This window comes from Delphinapterus leucas, chromosome 19 (assembly GCF_059928025.1).
Source record: "Delphinapterus leucas isolate spDelLeu-1000000601 "Yukka" chromosome 19, BTC_Dleu_Yukka2, whole genome shotgun sequence".
NCBI lineage: Eukaryota > Metazoa > Chordata > Mammalia > Artiodactyla > Monodontidae > Delphinapterus > Delphinapterus leucas.
Window position 1 is genome coordinate 60,802,686 of NC_143147.1, and position 25,396 is coordinate 60,828,081.

Here is a 25,396-nt window from a genome sequence, read left to right on the forward strand (position 1 = left end):
GAGCCCGGAAAATGCCTTCATCCGATCCTACTGTCTCCTGGGCTCCTGCCCCCACCCCCCGCCCCACTGGCTGGTCAAAAATATGGCCAGTTTATATAAAATCCTGTTTTGTTCATAGTAACCACTCTCCCTTCCCCCTCCAACTCTACTGGCCAAGCGCACTTAAAATTCTAAGGCCTCCATTTGAAAAAGGAATCCTCGGTAAATTTCAGGAGGCCACCCAGCCAAAGGGGCCTGGGAGAGGGACGGCAGGGAACGACCCCTGCTCCAAAGCGCACATCCTTTTCCTCAATCCCTGGCTAGAATCTCAGGGACCCCAGGGGTGGAAGGGAATCAGGCAGTGTACATCTCCAGTGTCAAGCTGGAGCGGAAGGGGTGGTGGGTGGGCCGCCTGTGCCCTGGAGGGGTGGGCTGCGAGTCCCAAGTGCTGAGTCAGGGTCCACTGGGCACTGTCCTCCCGCAGCGCCCCCCCCTCCCAAGCTCTGGAGATTTGGGAGGCTGCGGGGTACGGTCCCGGACGGTAGGAAGCCAGGTGCGCATCGGCGGGTCCCGGCGGTGCCAGGCTGGACACAACAAAAGCTGGGCTTGGGGGAGGGCCGGGAGGCGCGGGAGGCGAGCGGGGAGGAGGCGGCTGGGAGCTCCCGGAGCCGGCATTGGCCGCCCAACACTGGTGGGCGGAGCCCAACAATCCTCGGAGAGCAATAAAAGGCCGGCTCGGCCCGCGCCCGCGGCGCACACAACCATAGAAAGCAGCTGAGTATCGGCGACCAGGCCCGCGGCGCGCTAGCTCGCTCTCCCGCTCGCTCGTTCGTTCGCTGCCCCCCGGCCCGTTCTCGTCTCCGCGCTGCCGGCCGCGCCCCGCGCCCCCTCATCGCCCCCGCGACCAAGAGCCGAGAAAGTTTGTGCGGCGTGTGCGGGCCGGAGCGGAGGGCGCGGCCGCGGAGCGCCGCCCAGACCCGCGCGGCCCCGGCCGGCGAGAGGGGAGCGCCCCGAGCCCAGGCGGCGGCGGCTAGCCGGAGCCCGAGCCCGCGCCCCCGCCCCCCGCCCGCCATGGGCGCCGCGGCCCGCAGCCTGCGGCTTGTGCTCGGCCTCCTGCTGCTGGGGACGTTGCTCCGCCCGACCGACGCCTGCAGCTGCTCCCCGGTGCACCCGCAACAGGCGTTTTGCAATGCAGACGTAGGTAAGGACGGCGACCCCGCCCCGGCCCGGCGCCCACCGCCCCTACGGGACGTGCTGGACCCGGAGGTTTCGCCGGCGCCCCGCCCGCCCGCCCGCATCTAGCAGAGGGACCCAGCGCCCGCCTCCGGGGCCTCGGTGCCTTCTAGAATCCTGCAAGTTGATGCCAAAATCGTACTTTTTCCCCCCTTCCTTCTCTTCCTTTATTTTCCTCTCTGCCGAGATGCTTCTCAACCTCAAAATTCCACCGAAATTCCGCTGCAGCTCCAGCCCCAGAAAAGGGAGCCAGGGAACGGATTGGATTTTGGCAGGCGGAGGGCCCCGGGATGCCAGCGCGGGGGGTGGGGTGGGGAGGGGGGGGCGGAGCGGGGAGAGTGCGGGACACAGCCTAGGGGGTGGGGGGACTCTCGACCTCGGTGGGTTGAAGGACCGGGGACCCCAGGAAGAAACTTTCACAGGTGAGATGGGAGTTGGGCTCCTCTGGGCTTGGAGCTGGGTGGGGAAGAGCTGCGCTGCCTGGGCCTCTCCCACCAAGCCGCCTGTGGGGCTCACCAGATTAGGCTGGGGCTGGATGGAAGCTTCCCTCCCCTGGTCAGGTTCCCCAAGGGCTCAGTGGAGCAGCTGGAAAGAGCCCCAGGGCCGGCTCCTCCCACGTCCTGCCCAGGAGGCATTGCACACAGGGACAGGCAGGAGGGTCCTTGAGTGGTGACTGCTTTTTCAGGACATCCACACAAGCGGGGGACTTTGGTGACTGGAGGTTGCAGGTAGGGTTGTATGGCTGCTCAGAGTGCCCGACAAATATCTGTTCCCCTCAGAACCCCTTGCTCCCCACACATGGGAGCTAGCGAGGAAAGCAGGAGAGCCCAGCTATTTGTTCTGATACGCAGAGGGGCAGGAGACAGAAGTGGGGAGAATGCAGCAGAAATGGGAGGAACCCGCTGGGCCCTGGAGGTTTCCATCCAGTTCCGGCACTTGCAGGCCTCTACTGCCCTGGTGACAGTCAGCCAGGTTTTCCTGGGGCAGGTTCAGTTTAACCAAAAGGATGGATGCACAGCAGGTGGGCCTCTGCAGCTCACTCTCACTTCCTGACAGGTTTGTTTTCTGCTACTGAGTCTCAGCCGCCAGCCACGCATCCTCTTGCCAGCTGTGGTGAGGCTGGGCTGTCCTCACCTGTGCAGACTCAAAGGCAGGGTCTCCGGGTTTCTCCTCTTGTCAGCCATGCCCCTCTGATCTCCCCACACTCCCCACACTCCCCACGGCTCCTGGCCACGCTTCAGTTGGCCCTTGGAGCTGCCGCTGTTGGCCTGGCGCGGGAAGTCTTCGGGTGACCCTACCTGTGCGCATCACGTAGCTCAGGCCACCTGCACTTGGGGCACGGTGTGTGCTTGCAGAGTGGTTTCCACACAACCCGAATTGGGGAAGTTCTCCAGTTTGGCTTCGCTGCTCAGCAAGACTGGTGGGGGGGAGGAGAGGCTCCTCCCAGTGGCGGAGCCAGGATTGGCCTTGCATGCGGTGTCCCCTGGGAGTCCAGGCCTGTCCAGGCCCCTTGCAGAGAGAGAGGCTGTGCTTCTAGGGCAGAATCAGGCCCAGGCTCAGAAGGAATCCGTGGCTCAGGAGACTCTAGGGCTTGGTTCACAGGGGCTGAGCAGGAAGGGGTCGGGCCTTGGGTCCACCTCACACCCCTCGGCCGCACAGAGAGAATGCCCAGCCAGCCACTCCCATCCTTGCCCAGTGTCAGCTGAGGCAGCGCTGGGGCCGTTTCTGCTTTGGGTTTGGATCAAGGGCAGCAAAGGTCAGGGTGCAGCAGTGTCTGAATGCCCCAAGGCCCCCTCTTGTTTTGCGCATTACCCTCTCCTCCACCTGCATCTGTTGGCATTTGTGGCTTAGTCATCACATCAGAATCATCGTGGAGCCAAAACTTTTAACCCCAGCCCAGCTCAGAGGTTCCACAGGATCGCGCCACAAAGCCCATTACATTAGGTTCCCGTGGCTGCTGTAACAAGTGACCACAAACTGAGGGGCGTCAAACAGCAAGAATTGATTCCCTCACAGTTTAGGGGGCCTAACATCCAAAATGAAGGTGTTAGCAGTGTAGGTTCCTTCTGGAGGCTCTGAGGGAAAATCGGTTCCACCCCTGGTGGCTCCAGCAATCTTTAGTGTCCCTTGGCTTGTAGGCACATCACTCCAATCACTGCTCTGTCTTCTGGTGGCCTTCTTCTCTGTGCGTGTGTCTCTGTGCCCTCTCCTCTTATTAGAATACCAGTCGTTGGATTCAGGGCCCTCCCTAGTCTGCTATGACCTTATCTTAACTTGATCATATCTGCAAAGACCCTATTTCCAAATAAGGTCACATTCACAGGTTCTGGGTGGACATGAATTTGGGGGGGATGCTGCCCAGTATTGTTCCATGGGCAGCCCTTCTGTGCTTAGTCAACTCGGGATATGTCCCAGAGACATCCCAGGGTGGCCATGGAGTAAACCCCACAGTGAAAGCTATAGCCTTTCCACATCTGCCTCTCCTTTAGGTGGTGCAAGTTCATGGCTTCTTGGTGATGATTCCCCACTCTGGCCGAGAGCATAATTGCCTTGGGTCTGGATCTCTTTGTAGACACCGAACGTCTGGCTCAGACCTTGGCTTTTGTAGTTTTAAAGCCCTACAGGTGACTGTGCCACCAGGGCAGTGGCCCGGGGGTTCAGGAAGGGTGATGGTCTGCTGTACTTGGGGTCCCTAAAGACTGACCTTTAATGCAGTGTGCTGGCTCCTTTAATTGTTGGCTGGATGCAGGCTTGTGAAATGGCTTGGTGTCTACAAGAGGCAGTTGGTTTAGGAAACATTCATTTTTCTCTCTGCCTGTGTAAGGATTTCTGGGAGGCATCTCCTTAGCCCTTGCAGCTGGTAGGATTGGAACTGGGGTCGGCAAAAGAGTTTGTTACGAGGTTATGAGATTGAGGATGAAGGGATGGGAAGAGGTGACTGGGGCTCCTCCTGGAAGGCCCCGCTCCCTGTCCTTTCCAGAAAAGTGAGGATGAGCTCCCTTTCCAGGAAGTCTTTTCGCGTCTCAGAGCCCTGCTCGGATGTGCCGCCAGCCACATTCCCTCTCATCTAATGGGGTCCTTCGCCATCTCCTACAGGCCTGCACGGCTCCAGTAACCTGGCTGGAAACCAGCTTTGGGCTTGCTCTTCAGGTAGTGCCACAGTGCGGGAGCCTGGAGTTCCTTAGCCAGCTGAGTGGCTTGGCAGACCTGGGCCGCTTGGGCCGGTTTCTGGAGTCGAGGGTGAATCCAGGAGCTCTCTGGGCCCAGATGATAAACTCTCCCCCACGGCCTGGATGGCGAGGCCCAGGGCCACTGTCTCCCAGGAAGGCAGTCTCCATGCCGTCTTTCTCAGGATGCTCCTATTTCTAGACGCTGCTTTTTGCAAACCCGCCGGTGGTCTCTAGCACCAGATGGGGCAGGGCCCACAGCCTGGTTGCCAGGGCAAACAGGCTGGCCTTGGGCACACGCTGATGGGGGCCAGATAGCGGCCACTCGGGGAGAAACACTCAGAAACGAACGGCAGCATCGGCACCAAACCTGTGCTCGGGGAAAAGCAAGGCAGATGAGCTTCCTGTGAGTTGAGTGAGGCCTTGAGTGCACGGGGGCTGGGATGGGGGTGGAGCTGTGTAAAGACACTGTTGGCAACTCCTTTCGCAAAGTGTATAATCAGTCTGTGTTTCGTAATCCCGATTTTCCTATCGGGCTCACCTGTGTTGCAACAAGCAGTTACAGGGTGCCCAGCTCTGCCCCAGGGGACATAAGGGAGAAGCAAGGCATGATCCCTGCCCTCAGGAGGGAGCGCTAGGACACTGGTGCCAAGCAGTGTGGAAGCACGTTTAAGACTGTGGGTCAGGGTGGGCAGAAGGCATGTAGACTCCCCCAACCCCGACCGACCGCCAGGGGCGTGGCTTAAAGTAAGTCAGCCTCCATGTGCTTCGGGCAAATAATGAACCAAGTAACTGTCACAAGGTGAAAAGCATTTGGGCATCTGAAGAGAGATAACGGGTTCCGATGAGAGGATGGGGAGGGGGCCTTGGGGGGCCCTCGAGTTCCTGGGCTTGGTCTTGGACAGTGTTCCTGGAAGGATGTATTCTCCAGGGGAGTGACTGGAACCTGGGTTGGGAGATGGGAAGAGATGTGTGCAGCGCTTGGAGGCTGTGCTGCGGGCATGGCACGTGGCTAGGAGGGAGCTCTCCCCACCCCACGTGTTGCTCCCTCTCTGATCTGAGGACATGGTGCCAGCCTGGGGCCTGCTGGGTCCCCTGGAGTCGGTGGTCCTGGCCGCTAGTCCTTGAGCTGCAGGTGGGCTTGGGTCCTGCCGCTCTTCTTTTTCATCTCAGCTGGCTTGCCCAGAGCATCCCATTGGTGCGGGTTTAGACAACTCCCAGGCTTTGGGGGTCGGGGGGGTGGACGCAGCCACCCTCGTCCTGATGCAGAGCTGCTGATCCAGTGCCCAAGGGGCTGTGGGAGCAGATGAACCCCTTGGGTTCCAAAATGGCTAAGAGGTATGCTTGGAGGACCCCAGGAGGTCTGAAGGATGGGAAAAAACAGCAGGAAAAAGCAAAAGCATGTGTGTAACTGAATCACTGTGCTGTACACCTGAAACTGTCACAACACTGTTAATCAACTGTGACTCCAATATAAAATAAAACGTTAAAAAAATAAAAATTAAAAACAATAAAATAAATAAGTACTAAGGATGTAATGTACGAAGTGATGACTATAGCTAACACTGCTGTATGATGTATAAGAAAGTTAGGATTTGCTCTCTTAAGAGTTCTCGTCACAAGGAAAACATTTTTTTTTGTTTTTTATTTTATATCTATGAGATGATGGATGTTAATTGAACATGTTGTGATAATCATTTCATAATACATCTAAGTCAAATCATTACGCTGTACACCTTAAACTTATACAGTGCTGTATGTCAATTATATCAATAAAACTGGGGGGGAAAAGCATGAAAGGAGATAAAGAGAAGGCAGACTAGGGGTGTAAGTGCCACCGATTCTTCTCCCCCGCCCTGGAGCTCGACTCAGGTGCCTGCCCTGGACACCCCTCCACCCTGCAGTGTGTGTGAGAGCATATACACTCCACACACACACACACAAGGGGCTGAGGGCAAGTGGTCTTGTGGCTAGGATGGTCTTTCTGGAAAGAGAAAGGCAGACTTAGGAAATCAAGGTTGAAAGCGTAAAGAACCCTAAATTGGAGGATGGAGCTGGGGGAACATGTACCAGGCATGGTTCAGTGCATCATTTTGCAGTGCCAAGGACAGGGACAGGCTGCCTGAGAAAGGTGCGAGAGAGTCTGGGTACAGAGCAGGCTCGGGGGCAGGAGGGCCCGAGAGGCAGAGTGGGACTGGACATCTGGTTTATCACATAGAGTTTGCATTCCATCCCGAGGGCCTGAGGAGAGGCATCGAGAGTGTGTACCTGTGGGTGACAGCGGGCATCACCCAGGGAGTTTGCTGGAAGGCAGTCGTCTGAATTAGCGTCCCATATTGGACCCTTGGGGCTCAGGGCGTGGGCATGGGTATTTCTCAGACTCTCCAGGTGATTCTGACACCCACCACCAAAGTTTGCACAGAGCAGTCATTTCCAAAGCGGGTACCCAAGGCAATCTGAGTGTGAGAAGAGGACGTTATAGATACCTTACTATACGGATTGACAGCTGCACTTGTGCATAGTTTTAAACGAACAGGTAGATTTTGAGTGCTGGGCTAGGCTTCTGTTTAGTTGCTACAGGATCCATAGACTGCGAGGGCCATAGGGTGTCGGGGTGGGGGGAGGCTTATGTGAGATGCCCCAGAATGCTGGGAGGAAAGGCAGCCAAGGGAAGTGGGGAGGGAGGAGGACTTCCAGACTGAGGGGTAGTCTGGGTACCAGCGTCTCAGAAAGGGCAGGAGTGAAGCTGGCTCCCGCAGCCCAGGCCCAGGCTCTCCCAGGGCCCACCTCCAGGACCCCTGAGGCCTGGGCTGGCTGGAATCCTGGAGCCTTTGGCGCCGCCATCGCTGCGTGCATGTGCAGCTCCAGTGAGAAAGTGATAGAGACCCAGGTGAACCCCATTTTGTAGCTGACAAGATTAGGGTCAGCCTCATCCAGTTAGCTTAAGCTAGGTTAAGCTACTGGAGACCCCAGCAAGGCGGACTGGGCAAGTGTTTGCTGTAAAAGTTAAATTGAGATGTGATCTCTATAAAGAAGGGTCCTAACCTGGGGGCATAGGCGTCTGTTCAGAGATGGGCCTGGTGGGGGGCGGTCTTGAGCCCTGAAACTGTAAGCAAAGCTGTATGTGTGTGTGTGTGTGTGTGTGTGTGTGTGTGTGTGTGTGTGTGTGTGTGTGTGTGTCCATGTTTTTCTGTGGACAGGGGCCATGGCTTCCACCAGGTTCTCAAAGGGGTATGTGACCCCTAAAAGGTTAATCACTGCCTGTAAAAGACTTTTTTATGGCCTGTGGGGAGGGGTGAGAGACATGGTGGGAAGGGGCTTTGAAACCAAAGGGTGGGCAGCCTTGCGCCCGGGCGCAGCAGCAGAGCCTGAAGCCCCGGCAGTGGGAACCAAGGGGGGTCTTTGTTGTCCCCCCACCTCCCCGAGAGCTGTTAGACATGGGGGGGAGGGAAAGGTAGCTGCAGGCAGAAGAGCAATGTTAAGGGCTTGTAGTCAGTCACCCAGGTGAGCGGAGCAGGCACCTGCATGAGGGAGGGACTCAGGAAACGGAAGGCAGGCAGGGGGGTGACCAGCTGGGACAGGGGCTGCCTCTGGGGTTTGACCTCAGGGCCAGGGCCAGGCATCCCCTAACGTGGTCAGGTGGTCAGTGGGGTTCCCTGCTGAGTTCTGCTGAGAGAGACAGTGGGGTCTCCGGCTGTAGTAGCTACAGCAGATTATGGAAGTATGTGAGGGGTCTCGGAGGGAAGAGGAAGTGGGAGCAGAGGCAGTGGGAAGTGGGGACACATAGGTTTGGAGCAGCATGGTTAGGGCAGCTGCTCTGCAGCCCCACGACTCAGTCCAGGGGAGAGATCTTGGGCAAGTGCCCTCTGCCACGGTTTCTCCATCACCAAAGAGGAGATAATAATTTACCTACCTTTTAAGGTTGTGGGCAAAGATCCCAAGAAAGGGCAGAGGTGCAGTGCCTAGGACAGTGTCCATGGAGGCTCTCGGGGTTGCGGCGGGGGGACTGGCTCTTTCTGAGCCAGATGCTCTGCTGGACGTGTAATCTTCACCCAGCCCTGAGGCCTGGCCATGGTTATCACACAGGTAGGGGGGCGCAGAGACACACAAGCCTGGGCTCTGGTGCCTCCAGGAGGGCCCAGGGAACTAGGAGGGAAACCGTGGTAGTTCTGTGAAGGAAAAGTGACTGTGATAAGTAACAGTAACAGCAGCTGTCATCATCCATGCTAAGTGCTTAGAACTGTGATCCACACGTTCCTCGTGTTAACGCGTCCGATTCACAATTATGCCCATTTTACAGATGATCAGACTGAGGCACGGGCTGATTAACTTGCTTGGGTCACATGACTATCAAATAGCAGAGTAAGAAGACAGAGGGTTTTAAAATGAAAGGAGACTTAACAGCGAGGAGGCTGAACGTGGCGATTCTGGTCCACCTTGGCTTGGAGGGGGTGGTCTCTGGGGAACATGAAGGATGGAAACTCCTGGAAGCTGACCTTGTTCGTGAGATTTGCTCATCAACTTCCCACTGCCTCACCCAGGTGAGCGGAGCAGGCACCTGCATGAGGGAGGGACTCAGGAAACGGAAGGAATTAAATTAAGCTCTATCCTGACAGCAGAATATTAAGCAGTCATTTTAAACAGTATTATAGATTCATGTTTTTGACCTAGAAAAATGTTCAGAGTGCATTAAATTTAAAAGCCCAGTTACAGTCAGTATGCTTTCACATTTCAAACACTGTCTAATATAATTTTTAAGTGCACAATGCGTAACTGTACATTGTAACAAAAAGTTATCAAGCAAATACTCAAATTAAGAGACTAGTCATTGCCACCCTGAAACCTCAGTTAATCCCTCCTGGTCCCAACCCCCTCCTTTCCCTTAGATAACCACTGTCACTGGTTTTTATGGTGAAAATTCCCCGGCATACAGAAGTTTTATTGCTTCTGTATGTATCTCTATCCTTTTTTTTTTTTTTTTACTGTACATGTACAGAAAAGTCTGGAAGGGTGACTGTCAAAATTCTAGACAGTGGGTGAGATCAAGGGTGATTTTTCTTTCGTTTTGCTTATCTGTATGTTCTAAATTTTCTGTGATTAACATGTGTGAGTTGTATAATTATTTTAAAGTTAAAAGGCAATGGGGAGACAGGGGTGGAGGCTTCCTCAGGATGCGGGAGGCAGAGGAGAAGGCTGAGGGCGAGAGGGTGAGTGCCCTGAGCCCGGAGGGAGGGGGAGCGCGTCCAGGGCTGCCCACCTTTGCCTTCATCCCCCAAGAAGCAGATTAGGGAAGAGTTTATTGCCTCTTAAGAAGACTGTTATTGTTTTTCTGCCTCAGAGACTTATGCTTTATTGAGGTGTAGTTCACATACTGCTCACCCATTTAAAGTGTACAATTCAGTGGTTTTTAGTGCAGTCACAGAGCTGTGCAGCCATCACTGCTATCTGATTTTTGCAGCATCCCGAGGACCCCTGAGCTGAGTACATCTGAGGTTTCCGAGGTGAGACTCAGGTGGTGTGTTTCCACCTGGTGCTGCCCCAGCAAGGCCGTGCCCTACAACAGGACACACAGGATGCAGTCGGCCTCCTAAAACTCTGCTGGCCTTTCAGCGCTTGGCAAACTGCACCCTGGCCCCAGACTGCCTATTGTGGAAAATACAGTTTTACTGGGACGCGGCCACGCCCATTCCTAATACAAAGTCCGCAGCTGCTTTTGAGCTACAAGGCAGCGCTGAGTAGTAGCGACAGAGCTACGTTAGTTATTGTACCATCTGGCCCTTTATGAGAACTTTCCCCACCCCTGGGTGTGAGCTTCCTGGGGCTGGCTCACCTCTCACCTGGTGGCCCGCTCCCTGCTTTCCAGAAGAAATGATGCTCGTGGATATCATTCTCTGAACTGACCCCGAAGATGCAGCAAATCTTGAACCTGTGGGCTTAAGAGAGGGAGGGGTGAGTTTAAAGGCCATAACCCCTCTGTAGTGGAACGTTCCGGGGTGGAGAGTCCCTGGGGACAGAGCCTGGCTCGGGATGAGTCTTCATGTGGCCCTTTCTGATCTGTGGTCTGGAGATCTTGGTTGGCCTTTCCGGGAGACCCCTTAGGGTCAGGGCATCCTCACGAAGTTGGCTCAGCACCCCGGCTCTGCACCAGGCATGGCCGAGGCCCCTCTGATGACAGTCAAAGGCCCTAGTTAGGTCTTCCCTGGTTGGCGCAGTGGTTGAGAGTCTGCCTGCCGATGCAGGGGACGCGGGTTCGTGCCCCGGTCCGGGAAGATCCCACATGCCGCGGAGCGGCTGGGCCCGTGAGCCATGGCCGCTGAGCCTGCGCGTCCGGAGCCTGTGCTCCGCAACGGGAGAGGCCACAACGGTGAGAGGCCTGCGTACCGCAAAAAAAAAAAAAAAAAAGGCCCTAGTTAGGAGGCGCTTCAACAGCTGATTCTTAACCAAGGACAGAATGAAATGGACCGACATTTTAGAGGAAAAAAGACGAAGTGGAAGGTATTGGGAGAAGCCTGGGCCTTTGGAGCCTGTTAGAGCTGGTTCTGAGTCCTGACTGTGTGCCTCTGTGAGCCTCGGATTCTTCTGTGAAGGCGGAATTAAACTCCTCAGGGCCGGGCATGGTAGATGCTGGGTGAATTTCTGACATACGAGTAAAGGGCGCAAAAGCATGAGAGGGACTCAACAGACGCCAGCCCCACCCACTCCACCTAGAATTCTGAGACCCTGGATGACGCTCCTGCGAAACCTTGTGGCCTCTGTCCCCAGAGCTCCTCAAGAAGAAAGTCATGTGTGTGCAAAAGGGAAATAAACCTCCTCTGACATTCCTGGCCCGCTCTGCTTTCTCTCTTCTTCCTACAGCGTGTAAAACTCAGCCTGGCCTCTCTCTCTGTGGCCCAGCTCACTTCTGCTGCCCTTCCTTTGGTCCAGATCAAGAGTTCAGGGCCGGTGGATGGGTTTTCAGCACAGGCCACGTGATGTGAGGGAGACGTGCTCATGCCGGCTCCCAGCACTGTATGGAAACTGTACCTCTGATGGTCCCCTGCTCTGCCTTCTCCGTGCCGCCACTCCCTGGTCACTCCAGGTAGTTGAAAATTCACTGTGCAGAGTTGGTTGACCCGCCCCAGGCCGCCTTGTCCTCACCTGGGTCCCATGACCTGTGAGGGTGTGGAGAACAAGGACGGGGTGGGAAGGTTGCCAGGAACGCGTTAGATGTGGAGATGCGCAGGAATGATCTTATTGGGCCGCATGTCTAGAACGTTTGCAGGCACGCGATGAGGTCTGAGCTCGCGGTGACCCCGGGCGCCGCAGCCTCTGGAGTCCAGGGTGCTGTCAACAGACAGCACTCCGTGTAGCCGGGAGAGAAGGCCAGAGGTCACTCGTGGGCTTCAGGTTCCCGTGGATTGTTCTGCTCCGAGGGGGACATCCCTTTCCAGGAGGGCTGTTGACCCTGTGACAGGGCGATTTTGGGGGCAGGCACAGTTCTCTCCTGGCGGCTTTTCTCTGCAGCCCTCCAGCATTTAATCTTCAATCCTCAGAAGCCCCTGGGAGAAATGGGCCAGCCATGCCCAGGTAGAAACCAGGTATCTCAGGAGGAATGGTGTTGGAGCAGAGCCATGATGAGCACTGTCAGTCCCCAATTCTTGGTTGTGACATCTTGGCCCCCTGGCCCTGTTGGATCCAGGGCAGGGAACAAAGGAATTAATCTCAGGTGGTGTTTGTTTCTTGTGCCCCGCTTCTGCGGGGGGTGGGGGGAACCACCGGCAAGTAGTCACCGATCATAAGTCTCTTCGATAAAGAAAACATCGACTGTCCAGGGATTTTCAGTGCAAGAGGGCTCATGAGGTAGGTGGTAGGTCAGGCAGGTGTCCTCCCCTGTCTGGGTGGAGAGCAGTCCGTGATTTACCCAAGGTCGTGCAGCCAAGGGCGGCACCAATAATCTAAGGAGCCGGATCCTGGCTCAAGTCTCTGGAAATAGATCAGACGTCACAGCTTTGGCCTTTCCGTTGCTCTGTTCTGTGTGGCCAAGAGGCTTGTTGTCCTTGGAAGGGCTGACGCTAAGTAGGTGCGTTTGGTCCTAACCTGAGCAATTTAGAAGCTTGGAAAGGCATTGCTACAATGCTGATCAAGGACTTTAAGTCTCCCCTTGAATGTAAATTGGTGCAGCCACTGTGGACAACAATATGGAGGTTCCATAACTAAAAATCAGACTTACCGCGTGATCCAGCCAATCCACTCCTGGGCGTGTGTCTGGAGAAAACTCTAATTCGTAAAGATGCATGCATCCCAGTGTTCATAGCAGCACTATTTACAATAGCCAAGACCTGGAAACAACCCAAATGTCCATTGACGGAGGAATGGATAAAGAAGATGTGGTATATTACTACAATGGAATATTACTCAGCCATAAAAAAGAGTAAAATAATGCCATTTGCAGCAACATGGATGGACCTAGAGATTATCATACTAAGTGAAGTAAGTCATATAGAGAAAGACAAATGTCATATGATATCACTTATATGTGGAATCTAAGAAAATAATATAATGAACTTATTTACAAAACAGAAGAGACTCACAGACATAGAAAACAAACATGGTTACCAAAGGGGAAAGCTGGTAGGGGCAGGGGGGAAGGATAAATTAGTAGGAGCTTGGGATTAGCAGATACAAACCACTATGTATAAAACATATAAATAACAAGGTCTTACTGTAGAGCACAGGGAACTATAGTCAATATCCTGTAATAAGCCACAATGGCAACGCATACAAAAAAGAATATATGTATGTATAATTGAATCTCTTTGCTGTACACCAGAAATGAACACAACATTGTAAATCAACTATACGTTAATTTAAAAAAAAAAAGAAAGAAAGAAAGAGTCTCCCCTTTGGCCAAGCAACTCTAAAGCTAGGAATTTTTTTGCGGGAAATAATGAAGTCCATGTGCTGGCATCTCGTGACGAGGATGCTCACCTCCATCTTGTTTATCTCAGTGTTAGAAACAGATACAGCAGCAGGGCAGTGGTCAAATAAATCACAGCCTCGGATGCTCTGTGGGACCAAAGGTTGTAGAATTTTTTTACTGAAATGTAAACTGTTCAGATAAAGGAGGGGAAATTAGTCTTTCTTTTGCGAGTGTGTGTTTTCTAATTTTCCTCTGTTGAACTTGAATGATATGTGTCGTTTTGAAAGTCAGAGTTTGCTGAAGTGTGGGTCTGTGCTCAGCAGTGGGTTGGGCCGCACTATTAAAGCTGGGTTGGTCCTAGTTCATTGATGGGCCCCATGGAGCAGAGACCGCTGAGCAGAGCAGGTTCATCCAGAGGATGGGAGCTGCATCCTAGGAATCACTAAGATGGTGTCGGGAGAGCCCGGGCTTGGGTGAAGTATCTTCAATGCAGGAACTACCTGGGGAGCACGGCAGTGGTGGCCGTTCCAGAATGCGTCAAAGGCCCCACAAGCTGAAGTTTTTGGCCACCATGATATCTGCACTCTCCCCAAGCCCTGCCCCAAACTTGTCCCATGCTGAAGGTGGGTGTACGTGATCTTGCTGAGAAGAGGCTAAGGGATTGGGGGCTGGGTGTGCTCTGGGAAAGGAGAAATGGACATAAGACTTTGTGTCTATGGGGCCAAGAAGAGGGGCCCAAAAAGTGGGTGGGGAGCTGTGGTTGAGAAGTTCAGGGGCAGACTTCCTGGCCCACGCCGGGTCGGGGACCACATGACCTCCCCAGGGCCCTTCCAGCCCCACACAAAGGCTTTCATCCCTGGATCAGCTCTGCCTCCAAGGTTCCAAGTCCCTGCTGTTGACTTTCGCGAGAAACCAAACCCTGAGATCGGTTGCTTTGACATCTTGGGGCCGATATCATGTTTCCCAAACTAAATTTCTCAATTGTCAAATTTCTGGAGGGTGCCCTTAGCCCTAGAAACGAGGTCAGGCATGTCCTATTTCTTATTTTGGGTGGATGGGTGGGTGGGTGGGTGGGTGACATGGGGGCCCCAGGCCAGCATTCCTTCCCCCCACCTCCAGTCGGCTCAGCTCAACAGTGGATCCTGGAGGGGCAAATGTCCCCAACCTGAGTGGGACCAGACACCCTCCCTGTGGGAGGAGGGGTGGCCAGCGTTGTCAGGAAGCCCCGACCTTGAGGTGCAACAGCTCAGAAGAGTGACACCCCGATGAGGAACGTCACCGTGCTGCCAGGCTGGGACAGGAAGGATTTTCTCCCTGCCAGACCGTCTTTAAACACCAAAAGCACGCGCACGTCAGCCATCTTCGCGGGGCCCCCGAGGTGGCCATCCCTCTGCGCATCACCCCAGCTGTTTGAGCCAAATCTTTGTGATCGGTGGACTCACAACAGGTGTGCTGACAGGTGCTCGTCCTCTGGCTGGCTCGTCACTGTCCCTGAGTTCACCCCCGCTCTGATGTCAGAGCACAACAGCTCTGTTGTTCCCATGGCAGCGGCTGCCAGAGTTCACCAGCTGGGGCGGATGCTGGGCTGCTGGTGGAGGTGGGGAGCTGCGATTCCAGCCACCTTTGGTCAGTGGGCCCCAGAGGCCCAATGCAGAGCACCCAGGGCTGAGGTTCTTGTTGTGTCCCTGCCCCCTTATCCATTGTGAGGGTGGACTTCTTTCTGTGCCCAGTGGTTTGGTGAGGGCGCCTTGGGAAGTGGGCCAGTAAGGGTGTCCAGGCCACATGCCAAAAGGCTAATTTGAAAGTCCTTGCACCACGGGGCTCTGCATATACAGTTGGATCGGGGAGGATGGGCAGTGGAAGCTGGTGGGATGGGGTTGGGAGTGAATGTGGTGGTTTGGGGGGGGAGATCATCATACAACAAGAACAGTTGTTGGCACTGGGGACCCCTGACCTAGGCGGGGTAGCTGCAGTAGTAAGGCTGGAGGGAAAGCAGTTGACATCGTCAAGAGACATTTAGTAAGGCGCCAGTTGGATCAGCCGTAAGCAGCCCCCCAGCTAGCCTGGTATCTCCTGTGAGTTTGGAAGAGCCTGTGCCTCATGTCTGTCTTAATGAAGCTGGTCGGGGAGGTAACGGAGACAAGATGACAAGGGCTTGTTCTCCTAGAGGCTGGCTGCCTGGCCATCTCAGCCTTCTAGAACTGTCCTTATCCTGAGTGTGCGTCAGGGAGATGGTTAAACATACAGATTCGCAAACCCCACCCCAGGATTCGGGTGGAAAAACGTGCGGCGGGGCCTGGCCAGGCCGCATAGTCTACCATGATCACCTCCCCACCAGGTGATTCTGATGCAGCTGGTCTAACACCCAGCCGGCTTTATGAACCACTACTCTGGAACTTAACTGAGGGAGAGTCAGGAAGTGAGCAATAGTGGAAGCTCTGGGCAGCACACTGGGTGTCACAAAGTGTATTTCTAGCGGCTAGGACTCAGAGAAATGGAGTTTAAAATGTTTCTGATGTTTGTTTTATCTGGGCTTGGCTTGGATGCCTCCAGTGATGGGTGTCTCACTACCTACCAAGTCAGCCCAGTGATTTCAAGACAACCCTGCAGAAAGTGCTTCTTTCCACCTGGCCAATTTCTGCCTCCCTGTAATGTGTTCTTGGTGGTCTGGTCCAGGCATCTGGAGACACGCACAGTAAGTACCATCCTCTTCCCCAAGCAGCTTGCCAAGGATGTGGGTGTTTCTGATGGTGATGAGCGCTAGCATCTGTGTAGATGATGGGTGTTGCTGTTATTATCCCCGTTTTACGGGTGAACAGAGACTGAGGCACCCAGAGTTAAGAAACCTGTGCTAGGTCACACAGTTAGTCAATACTCTGAACCACCAGAGTACACTGTTCTAGACTTTTCTACCACCTGCAAGCCTCCCAGCAAACATCTTGGTTCCTTAGGACTTTCCTTCCTATGACCTGTGTTTGTTTTTTCATTCTCCTCCTGAACTCTGAGGCCCTCCTTCCCATCCTTAACCACTCTGTCTTTCTGAACCATATCTGGGAGGACACACCTCTCCCTTACTCAGATTTTCTCCTTACTTAGTAAAAGTGTAGTTCTCATTTAGTGTATATTTCTCATTAGGTGAATTGCTAATAATTTCTTTTCTTTCTTTTTGTTTTCTGCCGCACCGCATGGCATGTGAGATCTTAGTTTCCCGACCAGGGATTGGAAGCGTGGAGTCTTAACCCCTGGACCATCAGGGAAATCCCCCTCAAAATTTCGATAGTTGTATTTTGATTTTAAAACTTGCAGGCCATCCCGTTTGATCTTCACACATCCCATGGGGTGGTAACAGGGTGGGTGTTCCTCCAAGTGCCTCTTTCACGTTGCGGCCGGGAATGTCCAGGTGAGTCTGACCTGTGCAGGGGCTGGGCTGGACCATTACCCTGCTTGTTTTAGGCGTTTCTAGCAACACAGGTAACGATCGCATTGGCTCTTTTGGTGACCACGGTCTCTGCCGACTCTGAGCTCACAGCCGGCTCAGACCCTCTCGTCTCCAGCTTTGCTCCTTCGGAGCTACATTCTCCCACTTGTCACTTGCAGGGTCGGATGTGGGGACCCACGTGTGGGTTGTAGATGTTTTCCCAGTATGCTTGGCCTTGTTAGATTCGGCCAGGGGTTCAAGCCTGTGAAAAATCTGAGCTGGAGGCTTGCATTCCAGCAGCACGGCTGGTTTTCCATCTCCCTGTGGGTGATTGAGTGCCGGGGACATCGCATCCAGAGCTGGTGGCCATGGATTCAGACGCTCATGTACTTGACTCATGGAAAGCCCGCCAGGGCCCCAGCCTCTACTCTTCTTGCTTTAGACACACTTTTAAGACACTGCTTTGTGTGGGTCCCAGTCCATAGCAGTTTAGAAGCCGTATGAGAAAAGGGGGATAGGGTGCTGTCAGACACACAGACAGAAAGTTACAACTACGGAGGAAGCTATAAGAAGTACACTTAAAAACTCCAAATTATATTCAGGGGTCATTTAGTTTAGAGGAACTCTGTCATGTATATATATACATGGTTGTTTTAGTGGGGGCCCTATATATCTTAAAAGCCCTTGAGGGATTCTCTATATTATAGTCCTAAAGATAGTCCAGAGTTGTAAGAAGGTCAAATCATATCTCTTCTGTGTGCAGAGAAATGTTTAACTTTACACATGAAAGAGTAAGCTTTACTTATATGGAAATGTTCTCTCTGGCCATGCCAGCTAATTGGGAGCCTTTTTTTTTTTTTTTTTTTTTTTTGCGGTACGCGGGCCTCTCACTGTTGTGGCCTCTCCTGTGTGGAGCACAGGCTCCGGACACGCAGGCTCAGCGGCCATGGCTCACGGGCCCAGCCGCTCCGCGGCATGTGGGATCTTCCCGGACCGGGGCACGAACCCGTGTCCCCTGCATCGGCAGGCGGACTCTCAACCACTGCGCCACCAGGGAAGCCCTAGGAGCCCTTTTATAGCTATTTTTAAATGTTTCAAAGAAAATGTGCTAAACCGTGTCCCCGGGGCGTTGAATCTGTGGGCCCTGGAGAAAAACGGGAGCATTTTCCTGTTGCTGCGGAAATCAGGGGCGGCCTTGTCAGGGAGGAAGAACCAGAACAGGGCTGGGGAGAGGTGGGTGGGTAGGATGAGGGGGGCTCTCTTTGAGGAAGAAGGACGGGCACGAGCACAGTGAAGGTGTTGGACCTGGGTCAGGGGCATTTGGGATGCCCGGCTGGGGAAGGGGGGCCGGATCCTGAGCTGCTGGAATGTTCCCAAGCCTGTCGGCCAGGGACTGCCCGACCACCGACTTTGGTGAGATGGTTAACTGAGCGCATTTCTGGGCCCCTCCCCACTGAGGCAGAGGTGGGATTGGTCTGGGGCGGGCCCCCAAATCTGCATCTTAGCTAGCAGTTCAGGCAACCCGTGAGGCAGGTGGCCTCTGGCTGTGCTTGGAGACTTGCTGGTGCCGACTGCACCGGGCCCGTTGCAGATGCTCAAGTGACACAGGTGGCCGAGTTAGAACAGTGGCTGTAGCCATAGTGCTGGGGAGGAGGAGTTGGGTGGGTGGAACGGGGGTGGTAACAGGGAGCCTGGTTAGGAGGCTCAGGTGAGACCCTTCGACGGGAGTCCGGTCCACCTGGCATTGGAGCCCCTGGTTTGGGCGCCACCCAGCTTCCTTCATGGTCACCTTTCTTCCTCATCGACCTGGGGTACCCTGGAGTCTCCATTGAGGGATCAGAAGGCAGGAGGGCTGCTGCGGGCCTGGCCCTTCCTGGTGGCCTGGGAGGGGGTCTGCCTCGGCTGAAAAGTCATCTGAGCCACTACCCAGGTGACCGCCGCGGGCTGGCTCCACGCACCGGGGACGCAGAGGGTGAGAGGAGAATGGGCCCAGTGTCCTTCCCATCTGCCGCTCTGAGTGGAGCTTCTGTAAGGACAGGGCTGCGGCTTCCCGAGGGGTTGAAGGCAGCCAGCACAGGCCAGCCTGTCCCGCTTCGGGGGAGCAAGGTCAGAAGGCCCGAGAGAGAACCCCGACACTCAGAACACTGGTCTCAAGTCAGTGCGCAAGGCAGGGCTTGGAGGTGAGGGCATGGGGCAGCTGGGGACATGGGCAGAGGGCAAGGGTGCCTCTGCCGGTTGGTACAGGGATTTCAGTTCCTGAACGAGGGAGCTGACTCTAATTTCCGGGCTTTATCCCTAAGATCACCATCCAAATGTTTCAGGTCTTCATCCACTTGTGTGTCTCCAGGAAAACCACCTGGGCAGCATTGGGGCACCCACCCCAGCGGACCTGGCTCAGGGTGTAACGGGTGACCGAGTGGGTGGGGGCCCTCCAGAGTGGGAGAGACTCGTGCAGGTTTTGCTCGTTGTTACCAGTTAACATGGGGCGTGAGCCAGTGGCTCCAGGCCCAAAAATAGACCTTGGATCCCGGGGTGCAATTTTCCCCATTCTCTACAGGTGAAGAGACATTGACAGCGCTCTCCCTCTCCTCACCTGTTTGGACACCCCTGTGGCCATCCCCAGGGGTGGGAAAAGCTCAATCTCTGACCTTTGGGACCCAGATTCAAACCCAGCTCCTCCCTGTGAGCTGGGACAGTTACTCGGCTTCTGCACTTCTATCGCTTGGTGTGGGAGATGCTTCATTTCTCTGGGCGCATACTTAGGAGCACAATCGCTGGGTCACATGGTAGATCTCCACTTGCCACCTTACAGAACTGCCAAGCTGCTTTCCAGAGCGGCTGCACCACTTTGCATCCCCACCAGCAGCATGTGAGGGTTCCCATGTCCCCACATCCTCACCAAGTCTCGTCATTGCCTGTCTTTTTCATCGTAGCCATCCGAGTGGGTGTGAAGTGGTATCTTCATTTTGCATTTCCCTGATGAGTGTTGGTGTTGAACATCTTTTTATGGGCTTTATTAGCCATACGTAAATCTTCTTTGGTGATGTGTTTATTTCAACCTTTTGCCTATTTTTATAAATTTAGTTACTTATTTTTGGCTGCATTGGGTCTTCGTTGCTGTGCACAGGCTTTTTCCAGATTGTGTTGAGCGGTGGCTACTCTTCCTTGTGGTGCGCGGGCTTCTTATTGCAGTGGCTTCTCTTGCTGTGGAGCACGGGCTCTAGGCACGCGGGCTTCAGTAAATGCGGCATGAGGGCTCAGTAGTTGTGGCACACGGGCTTTGTTGCTCCGCGGCATGTGAGATCTTCCTGGACCAGGGCTCGAACCGGTGTCCCCTGTATTGGCAGGCGGATTCTTAACCACTGCACCACCAGGGAAGTCCCTGCCCATTTTTAAATTGGATTGTTTGTCTTCTTATTATTGTTAAGAGCTGTTTATACAAATTGATCCAAGTCTTTTGTTGGATATGTGATTTGCAGGTATTTCCTTCCAGTCCTTGTCTTGTGTTTTCACTTATTAACGATGTCTTCTGAAGTGCAGAGGTTTTTAATACTGATGATGCCACACTTATCAATTTCTTGTATTGCTTGTGCTTTTGGTGTTATATCTAAGAATCTTTGCCTAACCTGAAGCCATGAAGATACAGTTGTTTCCTTCCAAGCGTCTATAGCTTTAGACCTTACCTTAAGGCCTGTGATCACTTTAATTTCTGTATATGGTATATAATTTTGTATATGATGAGATAAGGGTGTAAATTAATCTTTTTTGCATGTGGATATCCAACTGTCCCAGGAACATTTGTTGAAAACGAACAAAAAAATGACTCTTTCCCCCATTGAATGGCTGGGGCGCTTTTGTTGAAAATCTCAACCATTGTGTTTAATTTCCCAGCTTTCTCTTTCTCTCTCCTCTTGCTCATCGTGGTGGTTGGCAGACTGGTAGAATATGATGTTAACCGCATTTCTGCGTGTATAACTGCATCATCATAGTTTCCAAGAGCCAGCGGCTATGTGACCATTGGTCAAAGACAAGATGGTCTACCCGAGTAGCAGCTGCCATCTGCCAGCTGTGTGATTTGGGTCAAGTTTCTTAATTGCTCCCTGCCTCAGTTTCCCCACCCGTGAACCAGGGGTGCTAATAACTCCTTACCTCAACGGTTACTGTAAAAAAGATAAGCGGAGGGCAGCCCACACAGTTGACATTAGTTGTTCCGTTGATGCAGCGGTGTTTCTGATGACCAGCATTACTTTGGGCTAAAATTGCTCAGCCTGGCTCCGCACATCCTAAAATAAAGCAGGGAAGGGATACCCACACAGTTGAGGGGCGCTCCGTGCAGACCGCAGTGCCTAGGAAGCAGCTCCCGTAGCCCACACATCTGGCCGTTTTTGACATCAGCTTCAAGTGATACTCATTTTTGGTGTGAATGCACCTTCTTTAGGAAGGCCTGGCAGAGCACGTGTCCCTGAGTGATGCCAAAGAGATGTGAAAAAAGAAATACCACTAACTTAACCTCCTCTCTGGTTTGCACTGAATTCTAGTACAAGCATGCACGTCAGCACACTCACCCACACTCACCTCCCCCTACACACACACACACACACACACACACACACACACACACACACCCCTTTCCTGGCAGGCTCCTCCTCCTTTACCGCCTCCTCCTTTCATTTGTAAGTAGCTCCCTCCAGAGGGCCAGACATTTGCATCACCCCCACGTGAACCCTAACTTGTCTCCGAAGGTGGGGTCTTAACCCCAGCACTGGACATCTGGAGCCTGGTCCCTGTTTGTCGTGGGGCCCTCCTGGAGGGAGGGGGGTGTAGCACCCCCCCTTCCAGCTGTGACAACCAAAACTGTCTCCAGACATGGCCACATGTCCCCCCGGGAAGCAAAACCACACCCCACTGAGAACAGCTGCCCTGCCGGGTCTCATTAAAGGCGTATGAGACAGAGATCGGGAGCCGGAGAACAGACCCTCGTGGGCAGGTGTCAGGAGAGTGATCTGGAGGGTCACGTGCCCCGGCCTGTCCTGCACTCAGAGCCCCCTGTGCCTTGTCTCCAGGGCCTCACTGTGCTCGGAACGCTCCGGGCAGCGCTGTGCATCTTCCTGCCCTGTGGGCTTGCCGTGAAACGGCCGTAGCACCTGTGGCTCCTCGGCCCTGGTGCCCTGGAACCTCCACTCTTGGTTCACACCACCTTCTCTCCGAAGCCGTGTCTGCAAAGGCCCCCGACATGAAAGGAAACGCAGAGAGAGCCCCTTGGCGGAGCCCCAGTCCCGACAACAAAGCCTTGCTTTTGAGGCAGAAGCACCAATTGCTACACGTCCGAGAGAAAGGAGACCTGCCGCCGCAGAGGAGACAGGACCTCTAGCAGTGCAAGAGCTGCCCCAGCGCTTGGCCGAGGAGCTGCAGGCAGAGCAGCAGGAGGCCCCAGGCCAGCAGGTCCGAGGCCTGGAGAGGCTGTACTTAGCACATCTGTTGGAGGGGAGGCGGTGGCGGGCAGACTGGCCGAGGACCATGAACCTGACTCAGAGGGCTCGACCCAGCCAGGAGCAGCCAGGTCGCCCAGGGCCGAGAGGAAGCACACAGTGGCCGTGCGGCAAGAGAAGGGACACAGGGAAGAGCTGGTCTGACGGCAGCCCTGGTGCACCACGTCCCGGAGAAGAGCGGTGGACCAGGAGAGGCAGGGAGCCTCCAGAGCCACGGGCCTGAGTCCTCGTCCCCTGAGCCCACCAGAGAGGAGTAAAGGAAAACACGTGCCTTCAACGAAGACCGGCGGGGGCCACCGTCCCATTGACCCTGGGCTGAGCAGAGGGACAGACTTGGGAAAGCTCTTGGCTGCTGTAGGGGAGATCAAATGCGTGGAGGAACGGGAGACCGAAAACAGCCCAGGACGGCAGGAGGCAGCTGGGGAAGCGAACGGCTTGTCTTCAAGGCCCGAAAAACCACTGTTTGGATCAGAGCCCCGAGGGCAAAGCCGACGACCTGGAACAGCTGTGGCCAGTCGGCTCGACCTGCAGAAGGGGGGCCTCACCGCTGGCAAAGCTCTGTGACAAGAGCAGGTGGTAGGGAGAGCTGGAGTTTGCCTCTGAAGAGTTGTTTGATACCAACCGGAAGCTGAGAAAACACCTGCACTTGCACCTGGATCTCAAGCCCGGGATGGATCAGAGCCCCAGTGAAGAACAGGGCTTTGAGGAGACACAGGCGTGGAGAAGGGAGAGCCAGAGAAAGAGGAACGCAAGAGATGCAGAGATGGACGTGGTGCCCGCCGGGGAGCCCGCGAGTCCAGCGGGGGTGGACGCCCACCTGACGCCGTCCAGAACCAGCTTGAAAAAGTTACTAAGCAAGCCCAGGAACCAAAAATCCCATAGGATGGCCAAGTGCGTGGTTGAGAATGACAGTAAACCGTGGTCTCCCGAGGCAGGGACATCTGTCGATGAAGAGAACCTGCTCTCGTGCAGCCCCGAATCCAGACAGGAGCCTCCCCGACCGGGCGCGCTGGTGCAGGGCTCCCTTCAGCTTCACCCGCAAGAACAGGCAGACAGAGGTGGCTTGACGGCATCAAGGCAGAAGCAGAAAATGCAGGTGGAGCAGAGAGCACCAAAGCAGCTGGACTCGCTCAAGCAAATCAGACACCCCAAGATGAGCTTGGAGGCCGACCTCCAGACGGAGCTGGAAGATGGGAGGAGGGAACAGAGGCAAGCTTCTCTGGCTCATCGGAAGCCTGACTCCCCCTCCAGACCAGGAGAAGAAAGGAGGGTATGACCGCAGCCCCACTTCCCCCTCGGCCAGCATCGTCGACGATGACGGGCACAGTCAGATGATCCGTGACCTTCAACAGCAAATTCTAGAGCAAAACAAGTTGCACAAGCAGCTTCTTGAAGAAGCCAGGAAATGCTTGTGAGAGTTTCAGGGAATATGTTAAAAGCGAGAGTCCTGCCCCTGGTAAATGCATCACTGATAACTGAGCGTTCTGCCAGAGCTGGCACCCAAGTCTGTGCGATTGTATTTGCACCATCTGCTCAGAAACCTGTAGCCTCTTTAAAATGGGCCGTCAGTCATCCTTCCATCCTTTGGAGCGAATTCCTCTGCAGGAATCATACTTATTGCCAGTCTCACCTTTAAAACTAAGTCCAATTCAGGAAGACTCCTTAGCACGAACATGTGGGGCGCGGTAGGAGGGTCTGGCCATTGTAGCACAAAGGTGTGTCCCGGAGCTGAGGCTGTTTTCACGTGCCACAGCACAGATGGAAACACCAGGTACATTTAAGTGCTTCAGATGTTTTGGCGAAATGAACACTGGACTTTGAGGGGCATGCAAGGTCAGACGGGCGCAGTTTCAAAAGATACATCATTTGTTGCTTAGCCAGTGGCTGAGACGTTAATGGAGAGATTTAACAAAAATCTTTTAGTTTTTCAAACCAACATCATTTAATAGGACATCAGTAACATTCTTATAATTTTAATATTAGAAAGCAGGAGGGGGAGAGGGAGGGAAAGAAGGGGGTGGAAGCAAGAGGCAGAAAGAGGAAAGAGAGAGAGAAAGGGGAAATGGTTCCCAGCAACTCAGCCCTATAGACTCCTTCTGGGGCTGGCAGTGCTGGGGGAACCAGGGTGTCTGGTAGGTTCCCTACCCTCCAGCTTTACCTCTGACCCAGAAGCCTTGGCAGTCGTGGAGACCCTACACTGGGTGGGGTTTTATCTGCCTGTTGCATACTTAGGGGTTGGAATGGGGGTGGACGAACCTTTTCCGCAAAGAGCCAATAGTAAATATTTTAGGCTTTGCTGGCCATACGGCCTCCGGCAACTACTCTACACCTGCCTTTGCAGCTGGAAGACAGCCACAGACAACACATAAATGAGTGGTGTGACCGAGTTCCAGTAAGACTTTTATTTACAAAAATAGGTGGTAGGCAGGCTTTGGCCCTTGGGCCAGAGCTAACTGACCCCTGGACTTAGCATATGAAGGAGATGTTCCTTCCCTCCCTCCCTCCCTCCCTCCCTCCCTCCCTCCCTCCCTCCCTCCCTCCCTCCCTCCCTCCCTCCTTCCCTCCCTCCCAAGGACCTCAGATGCACTGGGTGGGATAAATCCTCTTCATTCTTGATATGTTGGCATCATTGGGCCATCAATGGCCTTTTTTTAATCTTATGTATGTTTGGCATCATAGCCCAGCCGTGTGAAAGTGACCAACAGAGTGAAGGCAGGGTCTGCCGCGACCCCAGCCCATCCATATATAGACAACATAACGAACAACTGTGAGCCTACCACCCAAACCCAAGATCTGGAATGTTTGCTGAAAACCAGCTTTATCTGTGTGCTACTTCCCTCTTCTCTACGCTGTTCCTCCTTAGCTGTATCGTACACCCGCTGAACTCGGGAGTTGTCCCTGCACTTCACTACAACCCGAACACAGCCTGTATTGTTTAGTTTTACTTCTGCTTGAACCCTATAAAAAGGATATTATATCATGTGTGGTCTTTTGGAAGCGTTTTTCGACCCAGCATAGTTAGTTCATTCGTGTCACACGTAGGTGTCATTTTTGCCACAGCGTCATAGCATGTGACCCTCTGAGCCTTCTTTCCATAGCTGCTTCTGTTTTGTGCCAGTTCCCCAAAAATGGACTACATCCCTAATGCATTTGGATCAGAAGGCCTGGCATCAAAAAGTGCTTTGGGAATGTTTGAACACCACAGCTGAGA

The 25,396-nt window shown here is 54.1% G+C and overlaps 2 protein-coding genes across 2 annotated transcripts in view; both read left to right on the plus strand.

Annotated features, from left to right (window-relative positions):
* The first annotated feature begins 735 nt into the window (after nt 1-735).
* The window catches only part of TIMP2 (TIMP metallopeptidase inhibitor 2), a 51,004-nt gene continuing 26,343 nt past the window's right edge, over nt 736-25,396 (plus strand). Inside the window, exon 1 of the mRNA XM_022589443.2 lies at nt 736-1,180. Within this exon, the coding sequence (XP_022445151.1) occupies nt 1,051-1,180 (130 nt within the window). The 5' untranslated portion in view covers nt 736-1,050. The remainder of the gene's footprint in view (nt 1,181-25,396) is intronic.
* CEP295NL (CEP295 N-terminal like) lies at nt 10,752-24,681 on the plus strand. Its single transcript, XM_022589442.3, is given in 5 exon segments — nt 10,752-22,077; nt 22,080-22,177; nt 22,180-22,578; nt 22,580-23,434; nt 23,436-24,681. Coding segments are annotated over 5 exon segments (1,686 nt in total). The 5' UTR covers nt 10,752-21,929; the 3' UTR covers nt 23,622-24,681.